Here is a 26,014-nt window from a genome sequence, read left to right as displayed (position 1 = left end):
AAACTCTTTAAACTCCATCACACAACAAAGAGAAGGAAGAGTCTTGTGTCAGCAACTCAGTTGCCTTTCTTCACTGTTTGTCCGTTCCATTTATATCCCTCCATCCAGCCATCCCCCACTTCCCACAGTCTAATAGGTGACTCCACGAGGGAGGGCCTGGAATCCCTCCAGCTCACGTCTCCTCTGAATTACCAACATTATGATGTCTCTATTGTATCCTTGCCAAGGTGACACGAGACACAAGCTGTGCTGTGCTTACACCATGACAGTGTGCGTTTGTGCTGACAAAGCTACAGAAAGCAGACGTATGAGAAAGTACTTGTGTACTCTGTACACTGTGCAGTGTTTATGTGTGCGGAGTACATTACCCGTATACAAAGTTTACATTCGTCTCATGGGCGTCAGTGAGAAGTTGCAGTTGCGCAGCTCTTGTAGAGGAAGAAGCAGCACTGCATGTGCTGTACAGTGCGTGCAAACACAGATTCAGGCCAACTACAGAAATAGATATGCTAAGTTTAAATGTCTAACAAACCAGATCACATAAGCACGGTAGTACCCAGAAATGTGACAAACAGAATTGGGGCTCTAAGGGCATTATGCAATGTATTGCATTACATTAGTAACATAACATTAGCTGATAATGAACTATTAAAAATGACATGTAATCTGTCCATGAGGCAATAGCTGGCCACACTCTGGATGATACCCAGGCTTTAAAAGACAGCACAGCGCTGCCACAGTGTGTTCAACTGGCAGTACTGCACCATAGCCAGCCAGAAAGGTAACAGCAGCGCCTCTTTACTGATTTAACACATATAAACATGTGAACTGTTGGTGTACATTGAGAGAAACCAGAACAGGACATCAGCTGCTGCAGCTCTTAAACACATACCTCACCATGACTACCTAGGAATGCCAAGAGCACAGCCCTGTACACTAAAATAGCCTCCAAGTCAACTGAGATTTCAGCCACAACATCCAAGCTGAACATTATTACAGCTTCATGGTTTTGTTAACTGCTATAAATGAGTACATGGGGTTGAGCGTTTAAAAATAAGAAAATTAATTCTCAAATTAATCAAATATTCTATAATTGTTGTAATGTTCCATCAGTATCGTAGATAGAAAGAGAGAAGAGAAACAGAACATTAGTCAGTGAACGCTAGATCTGCTTGGAACCAGTTGTTTGACCAGGATGAGGTCAGGGATTGTTGAATCATCCACACTTAACCAATTTTCCATTGGCAACCAAAAAACAAAATTTCAGAGATGACATACAGTATGTGGCTCTGGAACAAGAAACATTGAATCTGCCTGCCGAAGAGAAAAACTAATATAAAGAAGAGGTGGTCTGTCACTTGGAGCAACTCTTTACATTGAAAGAAAAACCAGCCATTTAATGAATTATTTGAAGAGACATATACACTAGACCTTTTCAGGCCAGTCAGTGCAGTCACATTATTGACATTTCATATGCATTGAGGTCTTGAGAGCTCTTTGTTGGTGTTCAACAAGTCCCACTCCAGCCAGTGCACCGCCACAGAAAGACAAAGGATGACCTGAACGTATCAATGGATTACAGTAAATCTATGTGTTTTGTTTATTTCTGTGGTCCAGGTTTATTGTTTGGTTTTATAAAAAAAAAAAAAAAAAGTGTTTACAAAACTCCATCCATTATTGATAGGACAAAATTGTGACGAAATTCATCTGAAAAAAATGTATAAGACTGATGGCATACAGACACAGTCTGAATTAAAAAATATTTTAAGACTGCTGCTCTTGCTCCTTGTCCCAAAGCAGATCAAGTGGCAAAATCCTATTGGCTTGCCACAACAATGGATGATGGATCGTTGGTCGAGATCCACGAGAGTTCAGTCTTTAACAATCCAGTGATTGTGAATCGTTTATGCCTGGATGGTGTTCTTCGCACTGTAGGCCATGTAGTAGACCAAGATACCCATAAGGGCAGCCACCACCTCAGTAGACACCCATGGACCGTTCCACGCACCCTGCAGAGAGATTTGGTTTTAAAGCTCATCACAGGTTCAGACAAAGAGAAGTTAGCAAATGATGACAAAGTATACACTCCAGTTACACCTGGTTCTAGAAATACAACACGGGTGATTGCTCAGGTTGGAGACGCAAATAAAGTCTCTCTGACCCAATGGGTTATTGATTTTACAGGGGTCCTGAACCAGTCTTTGGGAATGACTAATGTAGAGGATATATTTCTGAAGGAGCAATAACAACATAGTATCCCAAATTGTCAAAACAAGTCTCTCAGAGTAGCTTAAACTGAATAAACGAGTCTCTGGGGACAAAAAAAAAATGCATTTCATGAATATACGTATTCCAGCTGTAAATCTGAATCACATTGTCTCCACATACAATAAAAAAAGAAAATGTACAGAGGATTGAAATCTTATAAAAAAACCACTTTAATTTACTTAAAAATAAGAGAACATGAATTATTGCAAATCCTTGTTCTTATCAGACTGTCTAATAAAAGGTATGCCTTAAAGTCATTACATGCTTGACTTTTTCTGAAGACTCTTTGGGGAATAATATACCAACTTGAAACTGGCTGCAATAACTGATTTTGGCCTCTTGGCGGCAGCAGAAAAGTGATCATGAATATGTTGGCAATGATCACATCACTGCCAACATGTTCATGATCAATTTAGAAGGTTATAACATGTCAAACAGCATCCAGCAGAGACACATTATCTTTCATCAGGAGTTGTATAGCTGCCTGGTGAATGAAAGTCCAACATTCACTCTGTCTTAGTTCCGTCTTTGGTCTCCACTAATTTAGTTTACCAGCTAGTAACTTACTTTGTCTGTTTAGGTAGTGTACAGTGGGTTTTTCAAGAGGTCTTTTGCACTATATTATAATTGTGCATACACATGTTTAATCTCGGGGGGGTGGGGGGGTGAGTGATATACAAGACTCACCCTGTGGTCAATGTTGACAGAGAAGAGAGGCTGAATGACATTTACATCTTCATTGTTTCTTTGGGCCTGAAACAAAAGGAGATGCACACATATAATTCAAATTAGACAACCTTTAAACCTTGAACGTTGCACATGCAGTGGAGCAGTAAACTATGAGTTTATTAATCTAGGCATCAAACACTCACCTTGCGCAGGGCACTGTAGGACTCCTCATCAAAGAATTTAACCTGATATGTTCCAGAGCTGGCCTGCTTGTGAGGAAGACTCCAGGACACCTGAGGGACGAAATCACACGTTGACAAAAGCTCCTTCAATAAGCTCCAGGTTTTAAGAGATTGTTCATCGTTCAAATGTGATTTTTGTAGTAAAGGGTAAGAGGTTTGGGGTTGTTTAAAATAAGAATAAGTTGTCTGATGTTCAATTAGGCGGCATTCAATGCTCCACTCATTGTGGCTATATGACCAATGTCATTGTCTAGAACCAACCATAAAAACAAATCCAGTGAGATCAAATCCATGAACATGAGGTCACTAGCATACCTGGTACTTGCCAACATCCTGTCCTCTGGTCACAGGGAACTGTCTTCCATTGACATCAGCATAGAGAGTCACACTCTGGAGAAGAAAGAAAGGATCTTCAGTGAGTCATTTGCTCGATAATAATAATAATAATAATAATAATAATAATAATAATAATAATGAATATCTAATCTCCATGTCCGTTTGAGGGGCTGAAGGTGGGGGGTTACCTGAGCTCCGTTGGCACAGGCCAGGCTGAGTTCAACGATGAAGACAGACTCAGAGGAGATGACGGCGTCAGAGGTGGTGTAGGCCGACGGGGTGATCGCTGGGTCTGTGCAGCTCTCTCCTGCCACCAGAGTACAGAGCTCAGATCAGCTAAAGCCCTGAACACCAATTAATCATCTGCACAGCATTGACATTTAATGCGCATTGCGCCAAGATCTATATTCCACCTAATTAAGAGGAGGCATGAAAGTGATTTTACAAACCAGCTAACGTTACTAGCTCACATCGTTAGCATTATAGGCTGATTAACCCCGGTAAATCTCTTCCACCGGTCCCCCGCTGACTTACCGGAGCAGGCGACCACCAGCAGGGCGAGGAAGGCGGCTATACGAGTCATCGTGGTGTCCGAGAGGTTGTCTGGTAGGTTTTGTGTTGTTCCTGAGGTCCAGTCGCTCAACTGCACTGTGCCTTTCACACTGATGAAGGGAAGAAGTCCACCTCAGCTCACTGGTGCGACACCTCTGCGGCTGCGCAGCGATGACGTGTACCATCAGGCCGCAAAGCAGTCTGGGAAATTACTCTGTCGACACGTCATCAGTCAAAAACATACGTCCACTGTCAAAACCTATCATCAAAACTTCAAAACAGAAGAAAGTTTTCTGAAGTTTACCTGAATTATTTGTTAATTAGATTTTGTCAATTAAAAAAAGAAATAGAAGTTTGACATTTAAGTTATACAAAATAATGTTTACATAAACACATACCGCTCTTTCCGTGGTGAATATTCAGAAACAGTCTTACACCTTTTTTTCCCCATTGTTCTCGCATCAAGAAATTCTGGCAAAAGCTTAATATGAGAAAATGTGAAAATGTGGTGTTCGGTTACTTAAAAAAAAGACCGTTGTCAATAATTTACATTTGTAAATTTGATGTACAGTGAATGAATATAGTAATACTATCCATCCATCCATCCATTTTCAATACCGCTTATACTCATTAGGGTCGCGGGGGCGCTGGAGCCTATCCCAGCTGACATAGGGCGAAGGCAGGGGACACCCTGGACAGGCCGCCAGTCCATCGAGGGCACATGTAGGGACATACAACCATTCACTCTCACATTCACACCTATGGGACATTTAGAGATCAATTAACCTGCAGCATGTCTTTGGACTGTGGGAAGCCGGAGAGCCCGGAGAGAACCCACGCTGCCACGGGGAGAACATGCAAACTCCACTCAACTCCAGAAGGACCGCTCCGACCGGGAATTGAACCCGCGGCCCTCTAGCTGTGAGGCGACAGTGCTAGCCACTACACCACCGTGCAGCCCACGGTAATACTATTGATTTTATAATAGTGATTATAATTATATACAATAATATACTGGAGAAGTCACAGGAATATATTTGTTAATTAAGGATTACTTTAACTTTTAGACATTTTGAATGCAGGACTTTTTTTTTTTTCTTCTACTTTACAAAAATATCAAAAAACCTGAATATTTCTTCCACCACTGAAATGATCACATCTTTATGGTTTTAAAAACCTATTGTTCAGTCTTGATAATTATAATAAAGGCTAATCGTGGGACTACGGCTAACATGAAACAAGAAAATCACAAATGTATAAATGTGAAAACAAACCCATTTATATAGTTAAAACTCATACCAAGAATATATCTAAAGCAGTACAAAAGCATTCAAACATGAGTTTCCCTACGTAAATGTGGAGGGATTGGCTGTGTGTGTATTCAAAAAGAAAAAATATATCCATAAGTAAACAGAACATGGTCAAAACATCAAGAAGAAATTGATGTCTTGGCATCACAAACACTAACAATAATGTCTGTATTCAATGTAGGTGCTCAAATTCAAAGCAAGGCCTGTATTGTGCATGATCTTTATTGAAGGGTTACTGATACATTGAGCTGTCATTACATTTTCTGCTAAGGTAGTCAAAATGTCCATAAAAAGTCCATAACCAAAACATCTTGGCCATATATTTTCTTTCAGTCTTATTTACTTTGTTTTTTTAAATTTGTGGTTTGACTCATTTCATTAATTTGTTACTATAATACAGCCGATGCTAAAACGCCCTCAACTCATTTCACTTTTCCTAAAAATAGAACTCATGATCAAAAGATATTTGAAATTGTAAACCACCACATTTGAACTTTTAAACACTCAGTAAAGGCTAAAAGTTAAATGCATTTAATGAAACTTCTCATATTTTCCAGTAGTGTGACCAAAAATAAATACATTAAAAGAAAAACTACCAGAATAGACTAAATATTTATTTGGCATGTATCCTAGATATACAGACAACTCATTAAGTGTTTTACCAATAATATATACAAAGTTCCATACGGATTGAGTATTCACAGTTTGATCAAGAAAGCAAGTCCATCTCATGTTGGTAAACACATTAGAGTTAAAGTGGAAACGGTTAAATAATACAGATGCCAGACCAGTGGTTTTAGTTTTCTAGAGATCGTTGTGTTGAAAGCTACCATCAGAACACCTCCATTTAATTTGAAGCAGCACTCTTTTTGGTTCATCTGCTGATGCCAGTCCTCTCATTCCAGTGGGTCTGCTGCTGTGAAGAGTCCTGGTCCTCTTTCCCTGCGTCCATCCCGCTTGCCTTTCCTCTGGGGAGCTTGGGCAGAGGGCGAGGAGGCGGTGGAGGAGGAGGGATCCCGCAGTTTCCGTCGTGAGAGAAGCTCCGTGAAGACAGAGTCCATCTGGCGACAGACCTCCTATGAGATGAAATAAACAATGAGAGCGATAAAGGAAAAAGACAAGACTTGGTTCTCTGCTCTCCCTTGATTATGTTAAGTATGCACATAAAATAGCATAACCATAACCCTTGGTGATTTGCTGCTGCTTTCTAAACAGACACTTTATAACTAAAATCACTTTATAAATATGAATACATTTTCTAATAGATCAGTCAAGGCTGTTAGTCAATTTATTTGTAACTTGTTAGATTATATTTAAAACAACAGACATTGAAAATTATAAACCTATGCCCTTTTATCAATAGAAAAAGCCATCAATTGAAATGAGAAACAAGACAGACCTTGTCTACTTTAACCACAATATCCTCAGAAGATGAGTGTTCCTGAAATCTGTATGCAAAAGAAATCAGAAGACATTGGATATTAATTTCTCTCTTAAACAACAGTCAGTTGTAATGCTGCAACATCCAGTGCTACGCACTCTCTGCACACATAGCCAGGAGAGTGGCCTCGCCGTGGCTTGCACTGTGGTCCAATGGGTATCTGGAGCTTTCCACTCGAAGCGATGCCGCCTCCAATGGGTCCAGCCGGCAACCTGCTTTGGTCATTTGAGCCACTGCTGTTGGCTCGAGGACGTTCTGCTTTTCTCCGTGTTGATGCTGCAGATGAGCTGGTGCTGTTGTCAGCTGAGGACCCCGCTTCCAACTCTGTAGTACATCACATTGACACATTATGTTACTCTATTCAGAAACACCATCACAGCCGATGGGAACATAAACTTACCATCTTTGTACTCTGCTTCTACATCTCCTTCAATGATCGTCTCACTGTGAAGAACAACATCCGAAGATAATCCTTCCACCATACATTGCATCCATGTTACGTTTGTGAACTTCTTTCATCTTACCAGTCATCCTGTTCCAGTGTCATGCATTTCTCATACACCGGCCCTTGTACTTCGCTGTGGCTGGGGAAGATGCTTTCGTGCTGGAGGATGATGCGCTTCACCAGGGCGTTGATCTGAGGCTGCAGGGTGACGACGTCATCGTCGTGAGCCCCTCTTACCAGGCTGGGGCCAAAACACACAGCCAGGTTGTAAGGCTGCATCATGTTCTCGTCACTGTATTGAGACACACTGGAGGCAGGGAGCAGAAACACAGACACACACACACACACACACACACATTAGGTTATACAATGGAGGAGAGTAGATTGAAAGATTAAAAGTTGGGACAAAGTGGAAGCTGAACAAAGCGTTAAATTACCTCAACCCATCATCTTCTACAAAAACATTTTGCTTCAAATGTTCTTCATTGATTTTATCCAATACATCTATAGCCATTTCTTGTTTATTTATTTATTTATTTGCTTCCATTTTGTTGCAGTGTATGCACCAGTGTGTGTAAACCTTTTATCCTTTGCATATTTGTATGTGCCGTCTCAATCTTTATTATCACGTCACTTTTTAGTGCGTCATCATTTTGCAGAGTGAATAGTTCGGTTAAACATTTCTGCATTCTTTTCGTGAAACATTTTTTTGAAATTAAAAGTCCCCAATCCAGTTGGTCTTTACTCTGTCCTGCTCCTATAAATATATAATGTGTAAAAACCCTGATCCATCACACTTCTGTCAGATCAAATAAGACATCGGCCAACAAGTAAACATATTTGGTCCTTCCTCTTCCTAGAAAGAAACATCCTGTGATGCATTTCTTCTTCTTCTTTTTAATAGATACATCATCCCCTGAATGGTGATGAGTGCGATAAGTTTCAATACTCACTGGTGAAGGAATGCAAAGAGGTATCTCATGACGATGATGACGGGCTCGGGGTAGGAAGAGATGACCATTTTGAGCTGAACTGCTCTCTCCACCTCGTTCTTTATCTCTGAGAAAATGTGATGAAAGCAAAAAAGGTGAGCTCCTACCGCGCACTCTCGGCCACACTCACCTGACATTTGAACACATAAACCCACACACTCACGGATATGCTCCAGGAGTTGGCCGGTGCTGTCGATGGGGAAGAGGGGATTCTCCAGACCTCTGAAGTAGAGCTTCAGCACTCCAGCAATAGAGTCCAGGTTATATCTCCGCTCAGCCAGGGGGTCCTCTCCTGCAGGAGAAGCCCACAGCCGCACATTATTAATGCTGCAAAGGGAGAAGCGCTAATCTCCATTGAAAAACAGAGACATACGGGTCATGCCAACACACACCTCTCTCAAATGCATCCCTCAGGTTGTTGACCTCTGTCTGAGATCCCGGCACTCTAAATATCCCTTCATGTTGGAGACCTGATGGGCAGAAAAAATATATATTTAGTCACTATGTGTAAAAAAAAAACATCTTGTTTGTAAAATAATGGTATAATCAAAAATGTATTATAAATATATTCCTGCAGTCTGTGTTTCTTTAAGCCCGTTCACTGGGGACTCTAGATCTGGGAACTTTCTAATTGTACACAAGTCTAACTGTAATTTACTTACTCGGTCTGTTGGTCCACAAAACATTACCCACCCACAGTTCTATGTGGTCGCAGCTATTGCAAATGTGCACTTGTTTTGTAATGGTCTTAAATACATTTACTTACCATTAAGGTTGATAAAGCAAATGCAACTTTCCACAACAATTGGAATCTGTTGTCCTGATGCCTGAATGAAGGACATTGTGATTCATATTACAAACTAAAAATCTAATACTTCACTGATAACTGACGTGCTGGAAAAATATGAATATATGTCGGAAATACAGACCTGTATGAAGGACAGCATGTCTCCACTGAAAAGTTTGTGGTTGTGCATCAAATTGGGACTTGAGTGATTCTTCCTGACACGCATTGACTTTCCATTCCATCTGCAAAGCCAGATGCAAAGACAGTGAGCTTCTGTTACAATATGTACAATGTTTCTAATGTTTGCATCATTGTTCACAACTAAACCAAGAATACAACAAACCCTAAAAACATTCATATATGTACTTAGGCTGATGTCCATTTGATGCTTCTGCTAGCAGGAAAAAGAGAAGAAAAAAGCACCAGTCAGAGGAAATGCACCAACTGTATTCACGGCACACTTTGGGTCAGCAGTTGACCTTTTGGTATCGTTGTGTGTGAAATGCAGAAGTGATACCTTTTTCTACTGCCACTTTCAGATGGTCATGTTTTGCTTGCAGTTTAGAGACCAGGGAGCTCCCGACGAGGTGCTCTTTTACTTTCTGTAAAACAAAGCAGGTGGGATTTAAAGTCATCACCATGTAGTCACCATCATTCACTGAGGTTCTTATCATTATCATCATCATCATCATCGTCAACCAAAACCCTACAATAAGAAAATAAAAGTGTCTGCCTATCCACAGCTGCATATCATTAAAACCTCCCAAAACAGTGAGCTAGTCTGGTTTATAACTATAAAACCTGACTCACAGTGAAGTAGAGGTTTTCTATTTCCTGCCCGTTGGCCCTGCGGCGGGCCACACTGGGCTTCACCGTCAGGTTCTCGGTGCTGCCCTGGCGAGACAACCCACTGCCGAGCTCCAGATCATCATCTCCAATACTCTCCAGCAGGGAAGACTGGGCCGCCCACATGCTCTTACTATTCTGTAAGACAGTAACAGACATAACATGTGAATATTATGCTTAGGCAATACCGCATACAATTATATTAATTCTAATAAGACTATTTGGATTTTGACAGTGCCCTAAAAAATAACAATTTTGGTGACGGTGTGCACAATATGACGGTCTGAGGTGAACAGTCATCTGCCTGTTGCAAAGGCCAGATTTACAAATCTGGCACTTGTGAACAATACATACAAAAGGATTAAATATGATGGGCTTGGTTAATCTTGACTTAAGGTTTAGTGACTCAAACTTGAAATATGGTCAAAAGGCATCTTTAAATGTGTCCTATTTACTGACCTGGAGGCCTGCTAGCCACATTTGTATGCATTCTTTAGAAAATGTAGATTTAGAAAAAAAAAAAAACGCAATTGAATGCTGCTCTGGATTCTGGCATGGTAAAATGATAACACTGGTGGACCCAGTAGACCCATTAAAAAGTGATCAAGAAGGTGCTCAGGGTTGTGCGATGTACTCTACCTCCTCCGTTTCATGTGTAACAGCTTTCAGTCTGGTTTGTATCTGTTTGAATCTGGTCTCCAGCTCGCATCTCATCTCACCCTCTGCACTCACCTCAGAAACCTGCGAGACACGCAAAGGTTTAGAGTCGAACAGCTGAACAATCTACTGAATGCTGACAAACAAAAACACAGACCTGGTCTCCATCATGGGGCTGATAGGGGAAGCGAAGGGGCATGCAGAAGGTGTTATAATGGTCCTGCAGGAGGGCGTCTCTGTCCTGGCTCTGGTCCAGCCCGGACACGGTGCCTTGGAGCTGCTGCAGCCCCGTGCTCAGGTTGTCCTGCGTCCGCCACCGACTGGACAGGTAAGCTTGCATCACCCGACCTAAAGAGAGGTGGTACCCTACATCTGCACACTGGGGGAAACAATTACATTTCACTCAATATCCATTTGTAATTCAATCAAGATCACGTCCTTAATTAAACGCGAGTATCTGTTTTGTAATATCTGATCCAACATCGTACTATGCTCCAAGTTTGATAATTGGCCCAATGAGGCATGCTAATAAAAAAGGATAGCATTTTAAATTTTAAAAAAAAAAGACAAAAAACAGATAATGCACTCACATCTATGAGAGAAGAGATGTCTTTGAAGTAGTACTTATTCATGGAGGCATTGGCTGCAGCCAAGTTTAGGAGGTAATCATTTCGAGCCTTGCTGCACTTCAAGTAGATCTCTTGGACTTTACCTTGTCTCTATGGGACATAAACAATCAATAAGGAAGTGAAATAGACATACACACACACACACATATACATACATACATATTATACTGCATGAAGGAGGTTTACTTTTTCTATCAACCTCTCCAGCTTCTTAGCAGCACTCTGCTTCTGCTTTTCTTCCTGTTTCTCTGCCTCCTTCAGCTTCCCCTCTGCACACACGTAGTCCGAGTGGTACTGGAAGTATGTCCTCCATGCCTGCACACAGACACATACAGCTATGCGTTCCAAGATTTGGTTAGGAAACAGAAAATGTGTTTGGTGATTGGTTCTCACTTACAGTCTGAAGCTCTGTTGTAACCTTGAGTAGTCCATCTTGTAGCTGAGTACAGATGTCTTTACTCTGGTGAAGAGATAAAATACCACAAAGAGATGAAGCACCGTAGGAACATGGTGAGACACTTAGTATTTTTAATGCCAAGAGTTCAATAGAAATACAAGCATGAGTGTCATGTAATTAAAAGTGGTGGCAAGCCAGTCAGGCAGATTGCCCTGTACATACACAGACCAGTCCCATAATGAAAGAGATCATAGTCCTAATGACTGTTTGCGTTTGGTTGTGCCAGTGCTCATATCAGTACCTTCTTTGCGAGGCGCTGTGTGTACTCCAGGCAGTGTGTGAGGGGCTGGATGAGGAAGTTGCTGCAGCTCTCACTCAGCCTACTGTGGTCCCGACTTTCTTGGCGGGTCTGGGAGAGCAGAGCCAGCCAGACCTGGGCCACCGAGTGACTACTGGGCTCCTTCCTGAGCAAAAGAAGACAAAGACAAGTTTGTAAAGTACAATAACAAATGGCATCCTCAAATTAACTGCCAACTAATGAATTATATGATGGGACAAGGATTATCTTTACCTCTTGATCCTGGAAGTGAACCTTTCAGCAAGTTTTTCAAGGGAGCGTGCATACTCGCATTCAAGCTCACCCCGCCGACGCAGGTAGTCCGTCAAGTCCTGCAGCTGCTGGCTCTTCTGCTCAAGTTGCAAGTCTAAGACCTTCAGCTGGTCTACAAGCTGGCAACGCACCTCTGAAAAGGGAAAGAAAAAAAAGGGGCAAAAGAATATCAAACAAAGCAAAGAAAAAAGACACAAGAGAATGCAACATATTCTGAAAACTGAGTGAGAAACTGATTTCACTTTGTTTTTCCCTAAAAAAAATAACACCTGTTGATCAGTGAAGATGGGGTGTGATAAAGGAGGGAGAGGGGTGCAGATACGAGCAACTCTTTCACCTTTGATTTGAGTGTCGTAGTCCATCATACCGACCTTCTCCTTCCGGAGTTTCACATGAGAAATCATTGTTGCTCCAACTGGGTGGAATTCTGAATAAAGGAAGTGAATATTTTATTAGCAGTATAAAATACCAGCTGCTCTGTTCCTTTTTATCTCAGTTGCAGAATCAGAGTTATTTGTGGGCATGCAAGCCATTTTGATCTTCTTCGCTGCACAGTCTTTTTAAAGAATCAAGGCCCATGACCGCCTGCTGCACCCATGCCACTCTACAAATGTTCACACCTCAAGTGCTGAAACGCCCCCGCCCCTCCCTCCACAGACCATGCTAACTTCCTGCTGCCACAGAAAGAGAGAAAAGAGCATGTTCATCTTACTGTAACACATCTCTTCAAACTGGTCCCCCGCTGCAATGGTCTGCTGAACTGCAGGCAACTAGAAAACCAGTTGGCATGTGCCGTCTGCTGCACTGGTCAAACTGCAGAATTGCACGAGGTGCAAAAATAGCTCTAGCTACATCTAAGCTGCCCTAAAAATAGGATGAACCACAAAACGTAAAACTCTGTAGAGATGTTTGTTCTCAAGACAACAAATGGTTTTACCAAGTTTACCGAGGACGTCTTGGTATCCTGTATTGTTTTAGAAGATTCTCAGCATCTGGATGGCTGAGAATCTTTGTAGAAAGTTTATTCCAGTTTAGTCTCATGTCATATACACAAACCCAATTAAACATTGGCTTGTGTATATGACATGAGACTTTAGGCCACCAGATGACATGAGACTTTAGGCCACCAGATAAAATTAAGTCTTCAATGAAAAACATGGATTTGAGAAACTTAGGCTTCTTCTCTAATTTAAACACACGATCATCCGACAGGCCTTTGATAGCTTGAGAATCAACAACGTAGTCTGATGACTGGAAAACGTCATTTATTAGGACGACATTTAGCGCACAACAGAAAAGGGGAAGATTGGGGTGCTTTTTTGCTGGACCATAACTCTGTACACAACCATCACACAAATACTCTCTTCTCATCCCCCTACTTCCCCTTTTTAACATCACTCATCAGCTTTCTCTTCTGCTGAACTGTGTTCTCTCCACTCCTTTTCAACCAAGACATTTATCAACAGACCTCCTAAAAGCAGTCTGCTGTTAAAGCAAAACTCCTTGTTGAAAAGGAGTGTCTCATTTTTCCAACCTGTCACCCTTTTCCATTAGCTCCTTTCATTCTTTCACTATGTGATCAGCAGTGATTCACCGCCTCCTGTCGTCACAAACTGCTGTAATACTTAATGAAAGATAATCTCAACCGATTGCGACTCTTGTATTTCTGGGTGTTTCACTTTGTGTTCACAAGTACCAACACATAGATGCTGCCTGAGCTATGGGACGTTACAGGCCTGAGGGCCATGTCTAACAATCATTCAGAACAGCCCTTACTTTGCTGTACAAACATGCGTTTATCAGTTCGAAATTGGCAACCTGCCTTCGTCCAATGAGACAGGTCAGTAAATGAAAATCAATACAAGTTGAATGCAGCCAAAAAAAAGAAGTCATACCTGTTGGGGAGCAGTCTGGACTCGTCTCTTCTCCAGACCGAGGCAACTAAATAATGCCAGTTAATAACACAGTGAGCTCTCAACTGTTTCACCTCCCCCTCACATTGGACACGGATGGATGTGGGTGGAGTGGAACTCATATCTCTCTCTCTCTCTCTCTCTCTCTCTCTCTCTCTCTCTCTCTCTCTCTCTCTCTCTCTCTCTCTCTCTCTCTCTCTCTCTCTCTCTCTCTCTCTCTCTCTCTCTCTCTCTCCTCTCTCTCTCTCTCTCTCTCTCTCTCTCTCTCTCTCTCTCTCTCTCTCTCTCTCTCTCCCTCTCTCTCTCTCTCTCTCTCAACACTCATCTCACTCACAGGTTCAGTTTGAGGAGTCAGTGTGCTATTGTGCAAGTGTGACAAGGCTTGAAAACCTTTTTCGAGTCTCTCTTGCATGCTGACACTGGAACGCCGCAACAAGTTTTTAGTCTAATCAAATGTCAGCTGTTTTCACCGATTAGTCCCCCAGCATTAGTTTGTCACCGCCTACTAAGTGAAATCAGCTGCTATAGTCTTCAGTTGGGGGTAAAAAACCTCCTGAAGACGGTGGTGTATTCTTGGCACAAGACGGTATGACTAGTTTATGATGAGTAATGTATGCTGAGCAGGCTAACCGTGGAAAATGTCAAGTAAAAGTCACACTAATGCTAAAATGGTTTATAACTTCAGAGAAAATTCCAAATAATTTTCCAAATAACCATTGATGCTATTAAATGATAACGTGATTATGACGATTTTTTTTTTGAAGAGCAGGAGCATTTTCTTCTCTCACCGCTTTCTGAAAACTATTTCCAATTTGTGACAAACAGTCAAAATTGTTATGTCATGTACTTCTCTCTCACTCGTGTTTCCTTCCTCTACTGTTTGATTTGAGGAAGTTTCTAGTCCATATGTATATATCATTGTTTGATACCGATCAGTTTAAAGATTTTTACAAACTTAAGAGCCTTGAAACACCACATACATAAAAAAAAAACCTTTTTGGTTTGTTTCGTTTTACTTTCGTAGCCATCTTAAGTCAAACCATGAGGTTTTATTACGAAACCTAACCAATAATTTTTGTCAGGTTTAATTTGGTTTTGTTTCAATTTACTAACGTAATGTAATCTAGGTGAAAATATGTTTCACTCAAAATGTAATTGAGTGCAGTTTAGATGTATGGGAATTTTGTAGGAGGTTGTGTCTGCCAGCGTATGGTTGGATGCCGCCACCAGGAGGAGTCAAAGTTGGAAATAGTCACTCACAGGTTTTTCACCATCAATGGACACCTTTACTTTGGATCATGTATACCTCATATGGTTGTGCACAGCATAAGTAATATTGGTGACAGTGTGAACTCATCAGTAAGCTGTTGATGAGGAGTTTACAATTAGTGTTGTATTAACTAAATAGATTGAGACATTTTATTGACCCACTTGAAAGTATTGTATTGACACTTGGAGGTAAGCTGCCTTTATGATCACTTATTGAAATAAGTGTGATACAAAACATTATGTGAAAGATTTATTTGCAGTAATTCTGTTAAATAATTAAGAGACCAGATTGAGACAACTTGCAAAGCACAAATTGTTTTAAATAACCTAAATCCCACAGAACTTTGGGCAACTCTTGGTAATGACAACAGCAATCCAATAAAAACATTGAGACCAGTTATTCATTTTAGTTTCATTTAGGTAACACCCTGATTCAAGTCATTATCCAAGACTTTTTGTTCATCACTGCAGTGGAAAGCAAGCTTTAAGAAAAACCAGCGACAGAAAGGCTTCGACGCAGATCGTCATAGTTTGTAAAGCCAGGAATATTGTCAAATAGGGATAAAAGGGAGGAAGCAAGGGATGAATTTTAAAATGTCTAGGACAGCAGCGTCACTGTGAATCAGAAGAAGAATCTTTAACATCAGTGCTTTCTGTTGCCTCGCTGACTTCACTCAGCTCTTTGCTCTCTCCTCCGCTGTCTCTCTCGTTCTCCCTGTCCTGATCACAAGATCCCGGCGGGCTCTGGCCAGTCGGAGCCTCCTGGCCCGGTACACGCGCTCCGGGCTTTCTCAGCTTTGGGGCATATAGACAGAAACCGAACACATTCACAGTTAGAATCTGCTCGTGGTCTTGAGGTTACACGGAACTGGTGAAAAATCACATCAGTGTAGAAAAGCAAGTCACCTCATCAGCCATGTGGATCAGGTCTCTCTTCATGGCGTAGGCATCCTCCCCATCTGCATAGTATTTGGGCTCTATCTCACTAATCCTGTGGAGGACCAACAATATATCATATCAGTTGAAGTCAGAACAAATATCTAATTACTATATGGATTACTAATTTTCGTAATAAAACTAATGGACACTTTTCCCACCAGAATTGTAATTCATGGCATTGTATAGTTTATAGTTAAACCTTTATGTTGAGAACTAAATTTACAGAAATATAATTCAAGTCAAAAAATTGAAAGAAATTAGACTTGGTTTTTGGTGTCTGGAGGTGTTGGAGGGGACTTGAGCGCATGACCATGGCCCTACGGAGAATGGATTTTTGAGGCTAATACAACTTTTTTTTTTAAAGAAGCCATTAAGGTTGATTTAAAAAAGAAAAAAGGTAATTTTACAAAACTCCAACATCGTTCCTAAATGAGCCTAACAATATTGGCAGCTGCAAAATGAGAATGTAGTCAGAAAGAATAAAATACCGGCACACTGAGCAAAACACCTTGTTCTTCTCAGTGCCAAAAATACTTACTGGAATTTTAGTGTGTTCGAGTACAGATGCAATGCTGCTCGGTTGCTGCAGTTGGGAGAAAAGGTTGGTAAGTTCCTTGAGAACAGGACATGCATAGTCAGAGCCAAGGGACACACACAATAACGTATCCTAACAAAGAGAAACCAACTCCACAGCGATCAAACAGTGCACTTTACCTTTTGCGAACATGAAGTGAGACATATTTAGCGTTGAAGTTTTCGATCATGGCCCGGCTGGCTTGATCCATCAGCTTCTGAGCCAGGCCAAGACGTCTGTGGGAGCGCTTCACAGCCTGGAAGGCAAATATATGGGTTTTGTTGCCAAAGAGAAGCCAGCCAAACATCTCAGTACTATAACACGTGTAATATATAGATTGGAGATGTGTGGAGGATGGGGCGTCTCATTAAGACTCACCAGAGATGTAATATGTCCATGGGGTACATCATCAGGGTCCTCCTCCCTAGAGTCAAGAAAAGGTTTTGGGAACACATGAAACATCACCTTCGTGCAACCGGTGTCAAATAAAGATATATATAGTCAAAGATTCAGACTCACATCTTTGCCAGCACATATCCCACAATTTTGCCATTTTCGTCCTCTGCAATGTATGAGAGCTAAAACGAGAAAAAAGAAGAAAAACAAATTGAGGGATAAACTATCAGGATTTCGACAATAGAAGCGGTTGTGTGAGCAGAAACAGAATAAAGGGGGAACTGCAAAGTTAATCACCTGAGGCCAGGACAATCCGTGATAGAAATAGTATTTCATCTGATAATTTTCTGGAAGACACAGCAGGTTGCAGTGCTGCATATTCATAAGGTCCTCCGGCTGAAACCAAAACAGTCAGAAAGATGCGTGACACAATGCATTCGACCGTAGTCGGCGATATTTGGACAGCTAGCGAGCAGGCTGTAATAACTAGCTTAGCTAGCAGTCAGTAGAAACAGCATGGCTGTCGAGAGGATTTCAGCACACTTACCCTCGCGTTTCGTATGTTCATTTTGTTAGTTGGCTTGTTATCTGGACTGTGGAGACAGAGTTCAAATAAACTAACGCTACGCGGATCAATCAATTCATAATCATAACACTACAAGTGTTTAAAGAGCTTATCTTCGCTAACTAGCTTACACGACTTGCTAGCAAAGAAGGGAGGGGAGGAAGGAGCGTGCCACAATAAGGTCGCACACTTCCGGGCGCAGCATGCGCTGAGACTTCAGAGTAAAAATTGTAACCTTTGCGTGAGGCACGAAAATATGGCATAAATCCCTTTTATTTTGAAGAATTCCCTCACGTCGAAAAGAAGCCGGTTAATACAATGTGTGTTATAGTCGTACACTTCACATACATTTAAAGCAAGCGTCAAACTAACGTAAACGCTGGATTACCAACCAGGCAAAGCGTATCACTGACCCCGGAACCTAAGGGCCCCCCCAAAACCCCAGCTGCATTATGTGCTGTGCGACACGAAAGTATTATATCAACTAGAATGGGTTACATTTTTGAAGGCACCAGCTGCCATCTGAATCTGCTTGATGGGAACTTGAGGGGTGAGGGTACACACTGTGCACACGAGAGTTGAGAGTTGGCACATATTTGCCCTAGAGTATCCAATCATAAATTGATATAAAAGGTATTTGCTTTGATTTAGAAACAGAGTTGCATAGCCTACGTCTTCTAGTCAAGTAGCCTACTTGAGGAATCATCCATGACAATTCACAAGTTCTCATATTCAAATAAGTCTTTCAGGTCTCTGAATGCTGACCTTTAATCGGCATTCCTCTTCTATAGTTGGTATAGCTTGATAGTGAAAAGCCAGCCTTTTTATCTTGCATATTAAAGATGTGTGACCTGCCTCTCTCTGTAGGCCGATGTCCTATTTTGTTCCCTATAGTTCTGAGATGTTACCTGTCAATGTTTGATTCTTTTGTTCTTTCAATGCATAAATTAAGTCAAATTAAAGAGGATTTAAGTGTCACAACAACACAGTCAAGTGCTAAAGCCTTCATGTTGTACTTTAGTCTGATTCAAGTCTAAGTCTCAACATGTGATCTTTTAGAGTAGCGACAAGATATTTGCCCCTTCTGCAGAGATATTTCGGGCAAGAGGCAGAAAAGGCTGGTGGTGTCTCAATGAAGTCAATAAGGGCCCATGTCATGTTTTACCCAAGAGACCTGTAGTGAGTCAATCTGGCCATGGTTGGTACAACTAGAGACTGTCTTGTGTGTGCCCTCTGCAGGTTTTCCTCAAAGTCTTTGAAAATATGCTCTCATAAATATCATTTGTATCTTAGCAATATACATCTAAATGTCCAACATTATCAACATATATGTTGATTCCTCATCCATTTGGCCATATTTTATTTGATTATTATCTCAATATTTCTCAAATTATTACTTTTAATCTAGAATAATGTTAACTTCAGCTCTTCCGCTCTTCAGAATCGACAGGGAACCTTCATTTTCTAATCCCTCAAAAGAGAAAAAAGAAAATTCATATTGGGGAAAAATATCTGCTCAAAATATATTTTGGCAATCCCTGATCAGGTCCTGTTTTCAATATGAATAAAGATATACAGGGAAATTTGGTTACAGGTTAGCATTGTATATTTTCCTCCTTGGTTTATTTTCTTCTTTGTCTGATTGAATGTCATATGGACACTTTTCTAACACATCTTTATAATTGCTAAATTAAGAAACAACTGACTCATCATTTTGACCTGCTTGTCCAGCAAACTGCTCAACATTTTAATAATAAAAACTTGACAAAGTTTGACATATTTCCTGAAAGAATTGCATTTGCTTTTTATAAATGAACTTGTAATTGCACTTACATATTAAAATATTAAAATAAATATTGCATACCCTATTAAGCTGGTATTATACAGCATTCTAATTTACTGTAACCATATTCAACCCTTCTTTCAGCCATACAATTACTTGTTTTGCTGTACAAAACAAATAACCCAATTATATTAACACTCTACTGGCAAATTGTCCATACTTCAGTAACGTAAACTGGCATCCAATCGGCGGTGCAACATGCAAATTGGGCAGATGTCACCAGGGAGGGACTGAGGAGGAAACGAATATGTTTAGAATAACACTCGTGTGACAGGCGGTGTCGTCCACATCCCGCAGGAATCATGGTCTAAAACGTCTTCTGGTGAATTCAGAGGAAGATGAAAACGTTCTGGTTTCAGGTGACCGAAGGACTCCAGTGGCTCGTTGACTGATGGCGAGATCAGATTGTCGACATGCTGCTGCTCTTTCTCAGAGATGCAAAAGTTACGACTGTAAAATGTGATTATTAAAGTGTTCTGAGAAACTGGAAAGTGTTCCTTGGATGAAAAGCGCGTTTCCGGATGGAGGACACAGATCTGAGGCTGGAGTCAAGTTTGTGGGTCGGGAATAAAAGATACCGGGCGGTCCTGACGGGCTGGCACTTCAACTGGACCGAGGTCGATAAGAAGAATCGGGACAAGAAAACAAGTAGGTGGCTCTTTGGTCTCCAAAGCATCAGTTGATCTATAACATCGCGCTGTAGAGACCAGCAGACTTATTTAAAAACCCTATCTAAACATAATAATAGGCTCTCTGCACCCTCAGGGGAATGCGTTGTTGCTGTGTAACACTTGTTCATAAAAGCCACAACCCGTTTCCTGTCTGCACGGAACATTAACTTGATAGTAGCTTCGGAAACACCATAAGCAAAACAATCTGTGTTACACCTTACATGTCATTTTGAATAATTACAGGGAGGGTTTCATTCAACACATAGCTGCTGCCAGAAAACGTGAAAAACAAGTTAAACAGCACGAACTTGAAACTCGACCAACTGAGACACTGGACTAAAGCACTGCCTGTCGAGCACTCACACACATCCTGGCATATTTTCACAACACCGAAATGCCTCTGCTGCACCTGCTGTCACACACATGTACAACACAGAAATACATGTACTCTGGAATCATCCTCCTCACTTCCAGTCAAAGTGTAAAACATAGGCTTCAAACCGCCGTTTATAGCCCAATTATTATCAATAGGTGTAAATAATAATATGGACGATGGCGCCGCTCTTTATAGGTGTGCCAGTGACTCAGCATGGACAATATCAGAACCCTGAAACTGAAGCAGCTGTATGGAAAACAGTCATCATTAATTGCATTCAACTGTGGTTTTCCTAATGTCACATGACAAAAAGGGTCTTCACATTGGAAAAGCCAATCGGGATGCCTTGACATCTGCTATGACAATATGCTGTGAGGAAGGTCTTTTCAGTTATCCCATACGTTGTGTGCAAAGAAGCATGTCCACTGAGGTTAATGCTGTATATTTGTCTCTGTGATTAAAGTTTCAGTCCCTGTGGCGGAGGTGGTTGGAGTGGAGAAGGGCCGCGTGGAGATACTGCCCCAGAAGTCAGTCGAGGACACAGACAAAGACTTCACAGGTGGGTTAATTTGTGAGAATCTCGGGTATCACAAATACCAAGGCCACAGTTAATGCTGAACAGTCTGAAACATTACACATATTTTGCCATTGAGTTTAAAACTATGTCAGAACCTGAGTAATTTGCATACAAGTACACAGCACACTAGCTTTACAGTTTAGATGATATAGTGCTTTTACAGCATGGTTTTGTTTTCCAGTGTTCTACGTGAAGCGCAGCAGCAGTGGGAGCTCTTATGGGTTACTATGGACACTGGGCCGGACCCAGTTCAGCTGCCTCAGTCGGGTGCTCAGAGACCAATGGGCAAAACACCTAAGAACGGCTCTAAAAACTCACAGTATGGATGGACGATTAGATAATGTTTTTTTCAGATCCTTCAGAGTCCACTGGCTCTCAACAATCTGTAATATTCCAAATATATGTTTCAGGTCCGCTGCGTCCAAACAAGCTGTTGGTATTTATCAACCCATTTGGAGGGAAGAAGAAAGGAAGAAAGATCTACCATTCTCTGGTGGCCCCTCTGTTTGAGCTAGCTGGTATCAGCTCTCATGTAATAGGTAAGGGACAACACAATTCATAGTTAGCCTTAACTTGATTTAGGAAATAATTAATAAAAGGGACTTGCATGTCTTCATGTTATTCTAACATACATGTTTTTTAGTGACTGAGCGGGCAAACCAGGCCAGAGACCACCTGCTAAAGAAAGACCTGACAGGCTTTGACGGGTAAGAACCATCAGCACTAGTGTAAACACTGAGCTATACAACAGCTAAGCTCTCTGCGGGTTGTTCTCACAACAGAACTCTTGTGTTTGTTTATAACAGTGTGGTGTGTGTGGGTGGGGATGGCATGTTCAGCGAAATACTTCACGGTTTGATTGGGCGGACACAACAAGAGGCAGGCCTTTGTGAGAATGATCCCACTGTCATGTTACAGCCTTGTCCGCTCCATATTGGCATCATCCCCGCAGGTAAGGACACCGTTATTAGGAATTCATAAACAAATGCAGTTAGAGCAGTGGCACACTCATCGTCTTCTATTGTATCCAATGTAGGATCTACAGACTGTGTGTGTTATGCCACAGTTGGAGTGATCAACCCTGTTACTTCAGCTTTGCACATCATCATTGGTGAGGATCTTTATTAGAATAATCCACTCTTTAAAAGAAATATCAAATTCTTAAAAGAACCCAAACATTTTTTTGCAAATCCGAGCTCCATCGTCAAGTTTGTATGTCCTTCTTATATCCCACAATACCTTGCAGGAGACTCTCAGCCTTTGGATGTGTGTTCAGTGCATCATGCCACTGCCCTGGTGCGCTACTCCGTGTCTCTGTTGGGTTATGGCTTCTACGGGGATGTACTGGCTGAGAGTGAAAAGTACCGCTGGATGGGACCTCTGCGATATGATTTTTCAGGTGTGGACTGATGATTCATTTATAGAACAGAAATAACTGCATGCTGAGATACATAAGATGCTGTTAGGTTCTCTGAATCTATTTTCAGCTTCAAGTTGAACATTCTTTAGGAACCTGCCAAAAAAGGGCTATGGACTAAGATGAAAGCACTTCATGTGATGCACACGCTCTGAACAAAAAAAAACACTTCATGTCACAAAACAACATCCCCTGCATATGATTTTCTTTAAAGTGTTGTGTGTACCTAGTACATTTTGTGCTCTCCTTTTTCCAGGCACAATGGTGTACCTGAGCAACAGAAGCTATGCAGGCACAGTTCAGTATCTACCAGCAGACCCTCTGCTCTCCAGCCCAAGAGATAGAACACGCTGCCTCTCAGGGTAAAACACCAACTACTACAAGATCTTACACTAAGAAGGGTGTATACAGAGTGCATCATCATGTGGAGGTGTTTTAACACCTTCAAACCTTCACACAACCACGATCTGTGAGCTTGGGAGTGTTATCTAGTTACATTCTAAGGTTATTTGTCAAGTATCGTATTTACTTTTTGCATGTGTTTTTTTTCTGTTCTCTTCCTGTATCACAGAGGTGACTTTATGAATTGAAGTTCACTGTTCATTACGTTAGTTTCTGTTATTATGCGACTGACTGAGCTATGTGAGGTGAAACACACTTTATGTAAACAAAACCACCACAATGTTGTTTTGATGTAGCATCTTTCCATGACTCCCAGTTGTTTAACTCTTATAAGTGACTCCTTCTGGATAGAAAGAGTTATGAACACGAAAAGAATGAGGCCCATAAGAACCTGCGAACTTCCATGATGAAAGCCTGTTATATTTGTTATTTCTAATCTTACTCTCAGCCTTTCTGTGAGTCCTCACTCTGATCTAAGCTGTGTAAGGAACAAGAGTGACTTTAACCTTATAGACCTTAACCCTTGTTAATGAGAAACAGAGAAAGTGTCACCAGTGAGATGGTTCAAATTCACTGCTTGAGACATCGTAACTGCTACCACCTGCAGCAGGGCCTCAGGTGTAGGGTGCACCTAAAGGAGTGTAGAAACCATAGCAGGAGGAACTTGATCGAGATGAAAGGTGAGCCGCTGTCTCTTGTTAGAGTGTACAATGCCTCAGTCTTTGTCTGAGGCAGCTGCCTCTTCCTTCAGCAAGAGGTTTATGATGCTCTTATGAATGGGTGTCAAGGTTAAGGAGCTTGTTTTTTCACAGACCTTCAAGCAGAGTGAAAAGTATTTGTGTTGCACGCGTGTGTTTGTTTAGGTGCAGTGTGTGCTCCCGAAGCACAGAAAGACTTTTCTCCAACTCTTCAGATCCAGGCTCCTTGTACAAGCTCCCACTTCAGCCAGTTCAGTAGTGGACTCAGAAGGTAATAACACAGACAGACATTAAAGTCCTGTACTTGTATATTGAATCCTGTTTAGTAGAAATCATGTACACTTTAAAGCAGTCTGTTTGGCTGATTAACTCTTGATTAGCTGAAACTAATGGCAAGATTGTTTTATTTGAAACAAAAGAGGGTTGGAGAGGTGACATTATCCAGTATCCATTATCCATTATCCATCTTCTACAGCATAACCCAATTCACAAGAAAAAAAGTTAAATGTAGAGAAAGTGACCAAACAATCACAGCAACGCCAACTCAAACCAACGGTCCCCTGAAAAAATAAATGTAGTAAAATGTAATAAAGTGTGCATGGTGGGGGACGAAAACATGCAACAACAGCAGTATGGTCCTGTAAGAGTTATCAGTGATGCACAGTAGGGATTTCTTTGAATGTAGCATCATGTCTTTCTTTCTGTGTCTGTCCAGGTGAGTGGGTGAGTGTGGAGGGCCGGTTCAGGTGTGTGTCTCTCACTTGTATGTCCAGCTCGTGTCCCAAGAGTCCTCTGGGCCTCTCTCCCTCTGCTCACCTCGCAGACGGAACAGGGGACCTCATCCTGGTGTGGGACACTCACCCGCTGGGATTCCTCAAGTTCCTCTACAGACACACCAGCACTCAGGACAGGTATGAGCACTTTCACATTACAACGAAGCTGGGCTGGCAGGTTTACACACGGCTTGACCTGATCTCTGCCACTTTCTCTTAGTTTGACCTGCCGTTTGTGGAGGTGCACCGCGGTGAAGGCCGTCCGTTTCTCTCTCCCCCCCGACAAAGAGGATGAAGCGTATGAAGAGATTGGAGGGTTGAGTGGTGGGCTGGATGAAGACGATAGGGACTACATTGAGACTGTAAGCAGGAGTGGATCTCAGCAGCACCTGGCAGAGAGAGGCACAGGGCAAGAAATGACAAATGATCAAAAAACCACGACACCATTCTTGTGTGGTCTATGCTGCAGTAAAGCTCCTGCTGTGTCAGTGTGGAACTGTGACGGAGAGATTCTGCCCTCCAGAGAAATCCTGTGCAGGTAAAAGAGAGTTCAACCATCCATGTGTTGATTAGTGTATTCTCACAGGGCACTGTATTGTCCTCTTACTGAAAGTCAGGTTATAATTTGATTGCAACTCACCGCTGTCGTTTACCAATAGAACACAAAACAAAATAGTTGCCAGGTGGCAAAGATGATTATTTCTTTAACAGAACAGTTTTTAACCCCCTTTTCCTTTCTCCCAGGATACATGGCCAGCTGGTGCGTCTGTATGCCAGGGGTATCGAGGATGGAACAGCCGTGCACAACTGCAGCGAAGAAAATGACAAATGTGAAAGGGGATACACCTGACACAAATAGTCTCACCTAAATGTTGAATGATGAGGGAAAGATGACAATTAACTTGTTAGGCAGCGCTTGTTTGTGAATTTAATGAAACAGCCTTGCATTTTGTCATGGCCAAAGACTTCCTAATATTTCAGGCACTTTTACATACGTTCTCATTGCAAAAAGGAAACAAGTATTTATTCCAAAATGTGTGTGTGTTTGTTGAACTCTTCTACTTAAAAGACTATTTACAGACTTGCTAAATGATGACTTATCTGTAGTGCAGATTTTTCTGATATACAGTGTTTGTATGAACTTCCACAATAAAATCATGGGTAATGTCAAAAGAAGTTAAAAGTCAATAAAAAGACTGACCTGACTCATTTTGTACAATATTGTTATCAACATAATGTACATTTGAAAATGTAGAGCAACAACAGCTTGTCCATAAATAATCGTGCAGTAGGAACCGTTTTTTCTAGTGTGATCCAAAACTATTTTCTATGTCAACATCACTTACCATACTAAAGGATCAGCATATGATTATGGCGTACAGTAATTGTACAGTACAAATCAAATAACACATTAAAGAAC

General features: G+C 41.4%; 4 protein-coding genes across 9 annotated transcripts; 1 reads left to right on the top strand and 3 right to left on the bottom strand.

The window, feature by feature from the left end:
• Positions 1-1,365: 1,365 nt before the first annotated feature.
• On the bottom strand, positions 1,366-4,237 carry ssr4 (signal sequence receptor, delta). The gene is made up of 6 exons (XM_034538197.1): positions 4,050-4,237; positions 3,704-3,822; positions 3,495-3,569; positions 3,141-3,230; positions 2,956-3,021; positions 1,366-2,009 (listed from the first exon to the last, which is right to left on the bottom strand). Exons 1-6 carry the CDS (start codon positions 4,096-4,098, stop codon positions 1,905-1,907), a joined length of 504 nt encoding a protein of 167 aa, XP_034394088.1. The 5' UTR covers positions 4,099-4,237; the 3' UTR covers positions 1,366-1,904.
• Positions 4,238-5,583: 1,346 nt separating this feature from the next.
• Positions 5,584-14,236, bottom strand: LOC117733564 (rho GTPase-activating protein 4-like). Of its 4 annotated transcripts, none has more exons than XM_034537325.1 (22): positions 14,077-14,236; positions 12,553-12,608; positions 12,143-12,314; positions 11,873-12,035; positions 11,572-11,634; positions 11,361-11,489; positions 11,136-11,264; positions 10,703-10,924; positions 10,528-10,629; positions 9,853-10,026; positions 9,560-9,644; positions 9,409-9,436; positions 9,185-9,284; positions 9,022-9,082; positions 8,648-8,725; positions 8,419-8,547; positions 8,217-8,322; positions 7,343-7,570; positions 7,219-7,262; positions 6,917-7,142; positions 6,777-6,825; positions 5,584-6,453 (listed from the first exon to the last, which is right to left on the bottom strand). In XM_034537325.1, the coding sequence occupies exons 1-22, from the start codon at positions 14,214-14,216 to the stop codon at positions 6,274-6,276; spliced, it is 2,664 nt and encodes an 887-aa protein (XP_034393216.1). In that variant the 5' UTR covers positions 14,217-14,236; the 3' UTR covers positions 5,584-6,273. The 4 variants fall into 4 exon arrangements, with proteins under 4 accessions (XP_034393216.1, XP_034393217.1, XP_034393218.1 ...); XM_034537326.1 differs by having other exon boundaries at positions 9,409-9,433; XM_034537327.1 differs by having other exon boundaries at positions 12,519-12,608; positions 14,077-14,191.
• A 1,364-nt stretch (positions 14,237-15,600) lies between these two features.
• naa10 (N-alpha-acetyltransferase 10, NatA catalytic subuni) lies at positions 15,601-18,012 on the bottom strand. 3 transcript variants are annotated; one of them, XM_034538213.1, is made up of 8 exons: positions 17,820-18,012; positions 17,570-17,668; positions 17,396-17,454; positions 17,255-17,300; positions 17,017-17,132; positions 16,841-16,885; positions 16,270-16,354; positions 15,601-16,167 (listed from the first exon to the last, which is right to left on the bottom strand). In XM_034538213.1, exons 1-8 carry the CDS (start codon positions 17,838-17,840, stop codon positions 15,976-15,978), a joined length of 663 nt encoding a protein of 220 aa, XP_034394104.1. In that variant the 5' UTR covers positions 17,841-18,012; the 3' UTR covers positions 15,601-15,975. The 3 variants fall into 3 exon arrangements, with proteins under 3 accessions (XP_034394104.1, XP_034394105.1, XP_034394106.1); XM_034538214.1 differs by having other exon boundaries at positions 15,601-16,158; XM_034538215.1 differs by having other exon boundaries at positions 15,966-16,174.
• Positions 18,013-19,918: 1,906 nt separating this feature from the next.
• On the top strand, positions 19,919-25,591 carry zgc:158263 (ceramide kinase family protein). Its single transcript, XM_034538272.1, is given in 15 exon segments — positions 19,919-20,328; positions 21,191-21,286; positions 21,486-21,623; positions 21,715-21,843; positions 21,948-22,011; positions 22,111-22,256; positions 22,341-22,415; positions 22,551-22,703; positions 22,978-23,083; positions 23,987-24,053; positions 24,055-24,081; positions 24,083-24,092; positions 24,537-24,732; positions 24,815-25,132; positions 25,339-25,591. Coding segments are annotated over 15 exon segments (1,758 nt in total). The 5' UTR covers positions 19,919-20,201; the 3' UTR covers positions 25,445-25,591.
• The last annotated feature ends 423 nt before the right edge of the window (positions 25,592-26,014 follow it).

The sequence above is a fragment of the Cyclopterus lumpus genome, chromosome 7 (genome assembly GCF_009769545.1).
Source record: "Cyclopterus lumpus isolate fCycLum1 chromosome 7, fCycLum1.pri, whole genome shotgun sequence".
In the NCBI taxonomy this organism is placed as follows: Eukaryota; Metazoa; Chordata; class Actinopteri; order Perciformes; family Cyclopteridae; genus Cyclopterus; species Cyclopterus lumpus.
The sequence above is the reverse complement of the archived record's forward strand: the minus strand, read 5'-3'. Positions and strand labels throughout refer to the sequence as shown.

Excerpts from the sequence above, each read along its gene's own strand:
- ssr4 (XM_034538197.1), bottom strand. The coding sequence starts at position 4,098 with ATGACTCGTATAGCCGCCTTCCTCGCCCTGCTGGTGGTCGCCTGCTCC. Across the intron at positions 3,823-4,049 it reads GCTGGTGGTCGCCTGCTCCG|GAGAGAGCTGCACAGACCCA; the intron begins GTAAGTCAGCGG and ends CTCTGGTGGCAG. Across the intron at positions 3,022-3,140 it reads CCTACAGTGCCCTGCGCAAG|GCCCAAAGAAACAATGAAGA; the intron begins GTGAGTGTTTGA and ends CTTTTGTTTCAG.
- LOC117733564 (XM_034537325.1), bottom strand. The coding sequence starts at position 14,216 with ATGAGTTCCACTCCACCCACATCCATCCGTGTCCAATGTGAGGGGGAG. Across the intron at positions 9,437-9,559 it reads GAAAGTGGCAGTAGAAAAAG|CAGAAGCATCAAATGGACAT; the intron begins GTATCACTTCTG and ends TTTTCCTGCTAG. Across the intron at positions 8,548-8,647 it reads GAGGGATGCATTTGAGAGAG|GAGAGGACCCCCTGGCTGAG; the intron begins GTGTGTGTTGGC and ends CTTCTCCTGCAG.
- naa10 (XM_034538213.1), bottom strand. The coding sequence starts at position 17,840 with ATGAACATACGAAACGCGAGG. Across the intron at positions 17,455-17,569 it reads ACGGATTGTCCTGGCCTCAG|CTCTCATACATTGCAGAGGA; the intron begins GTGATTAACTTT and ends TTCTCGTTTTAG. Across the intron at positions 16,886-17,016 it reads TCACTTCATGTTCGCAAAAG|CAACCGAGCAGCATTGCATC; the intron begins GTAAAGTGCACT and ends TCCCAACTGCAG.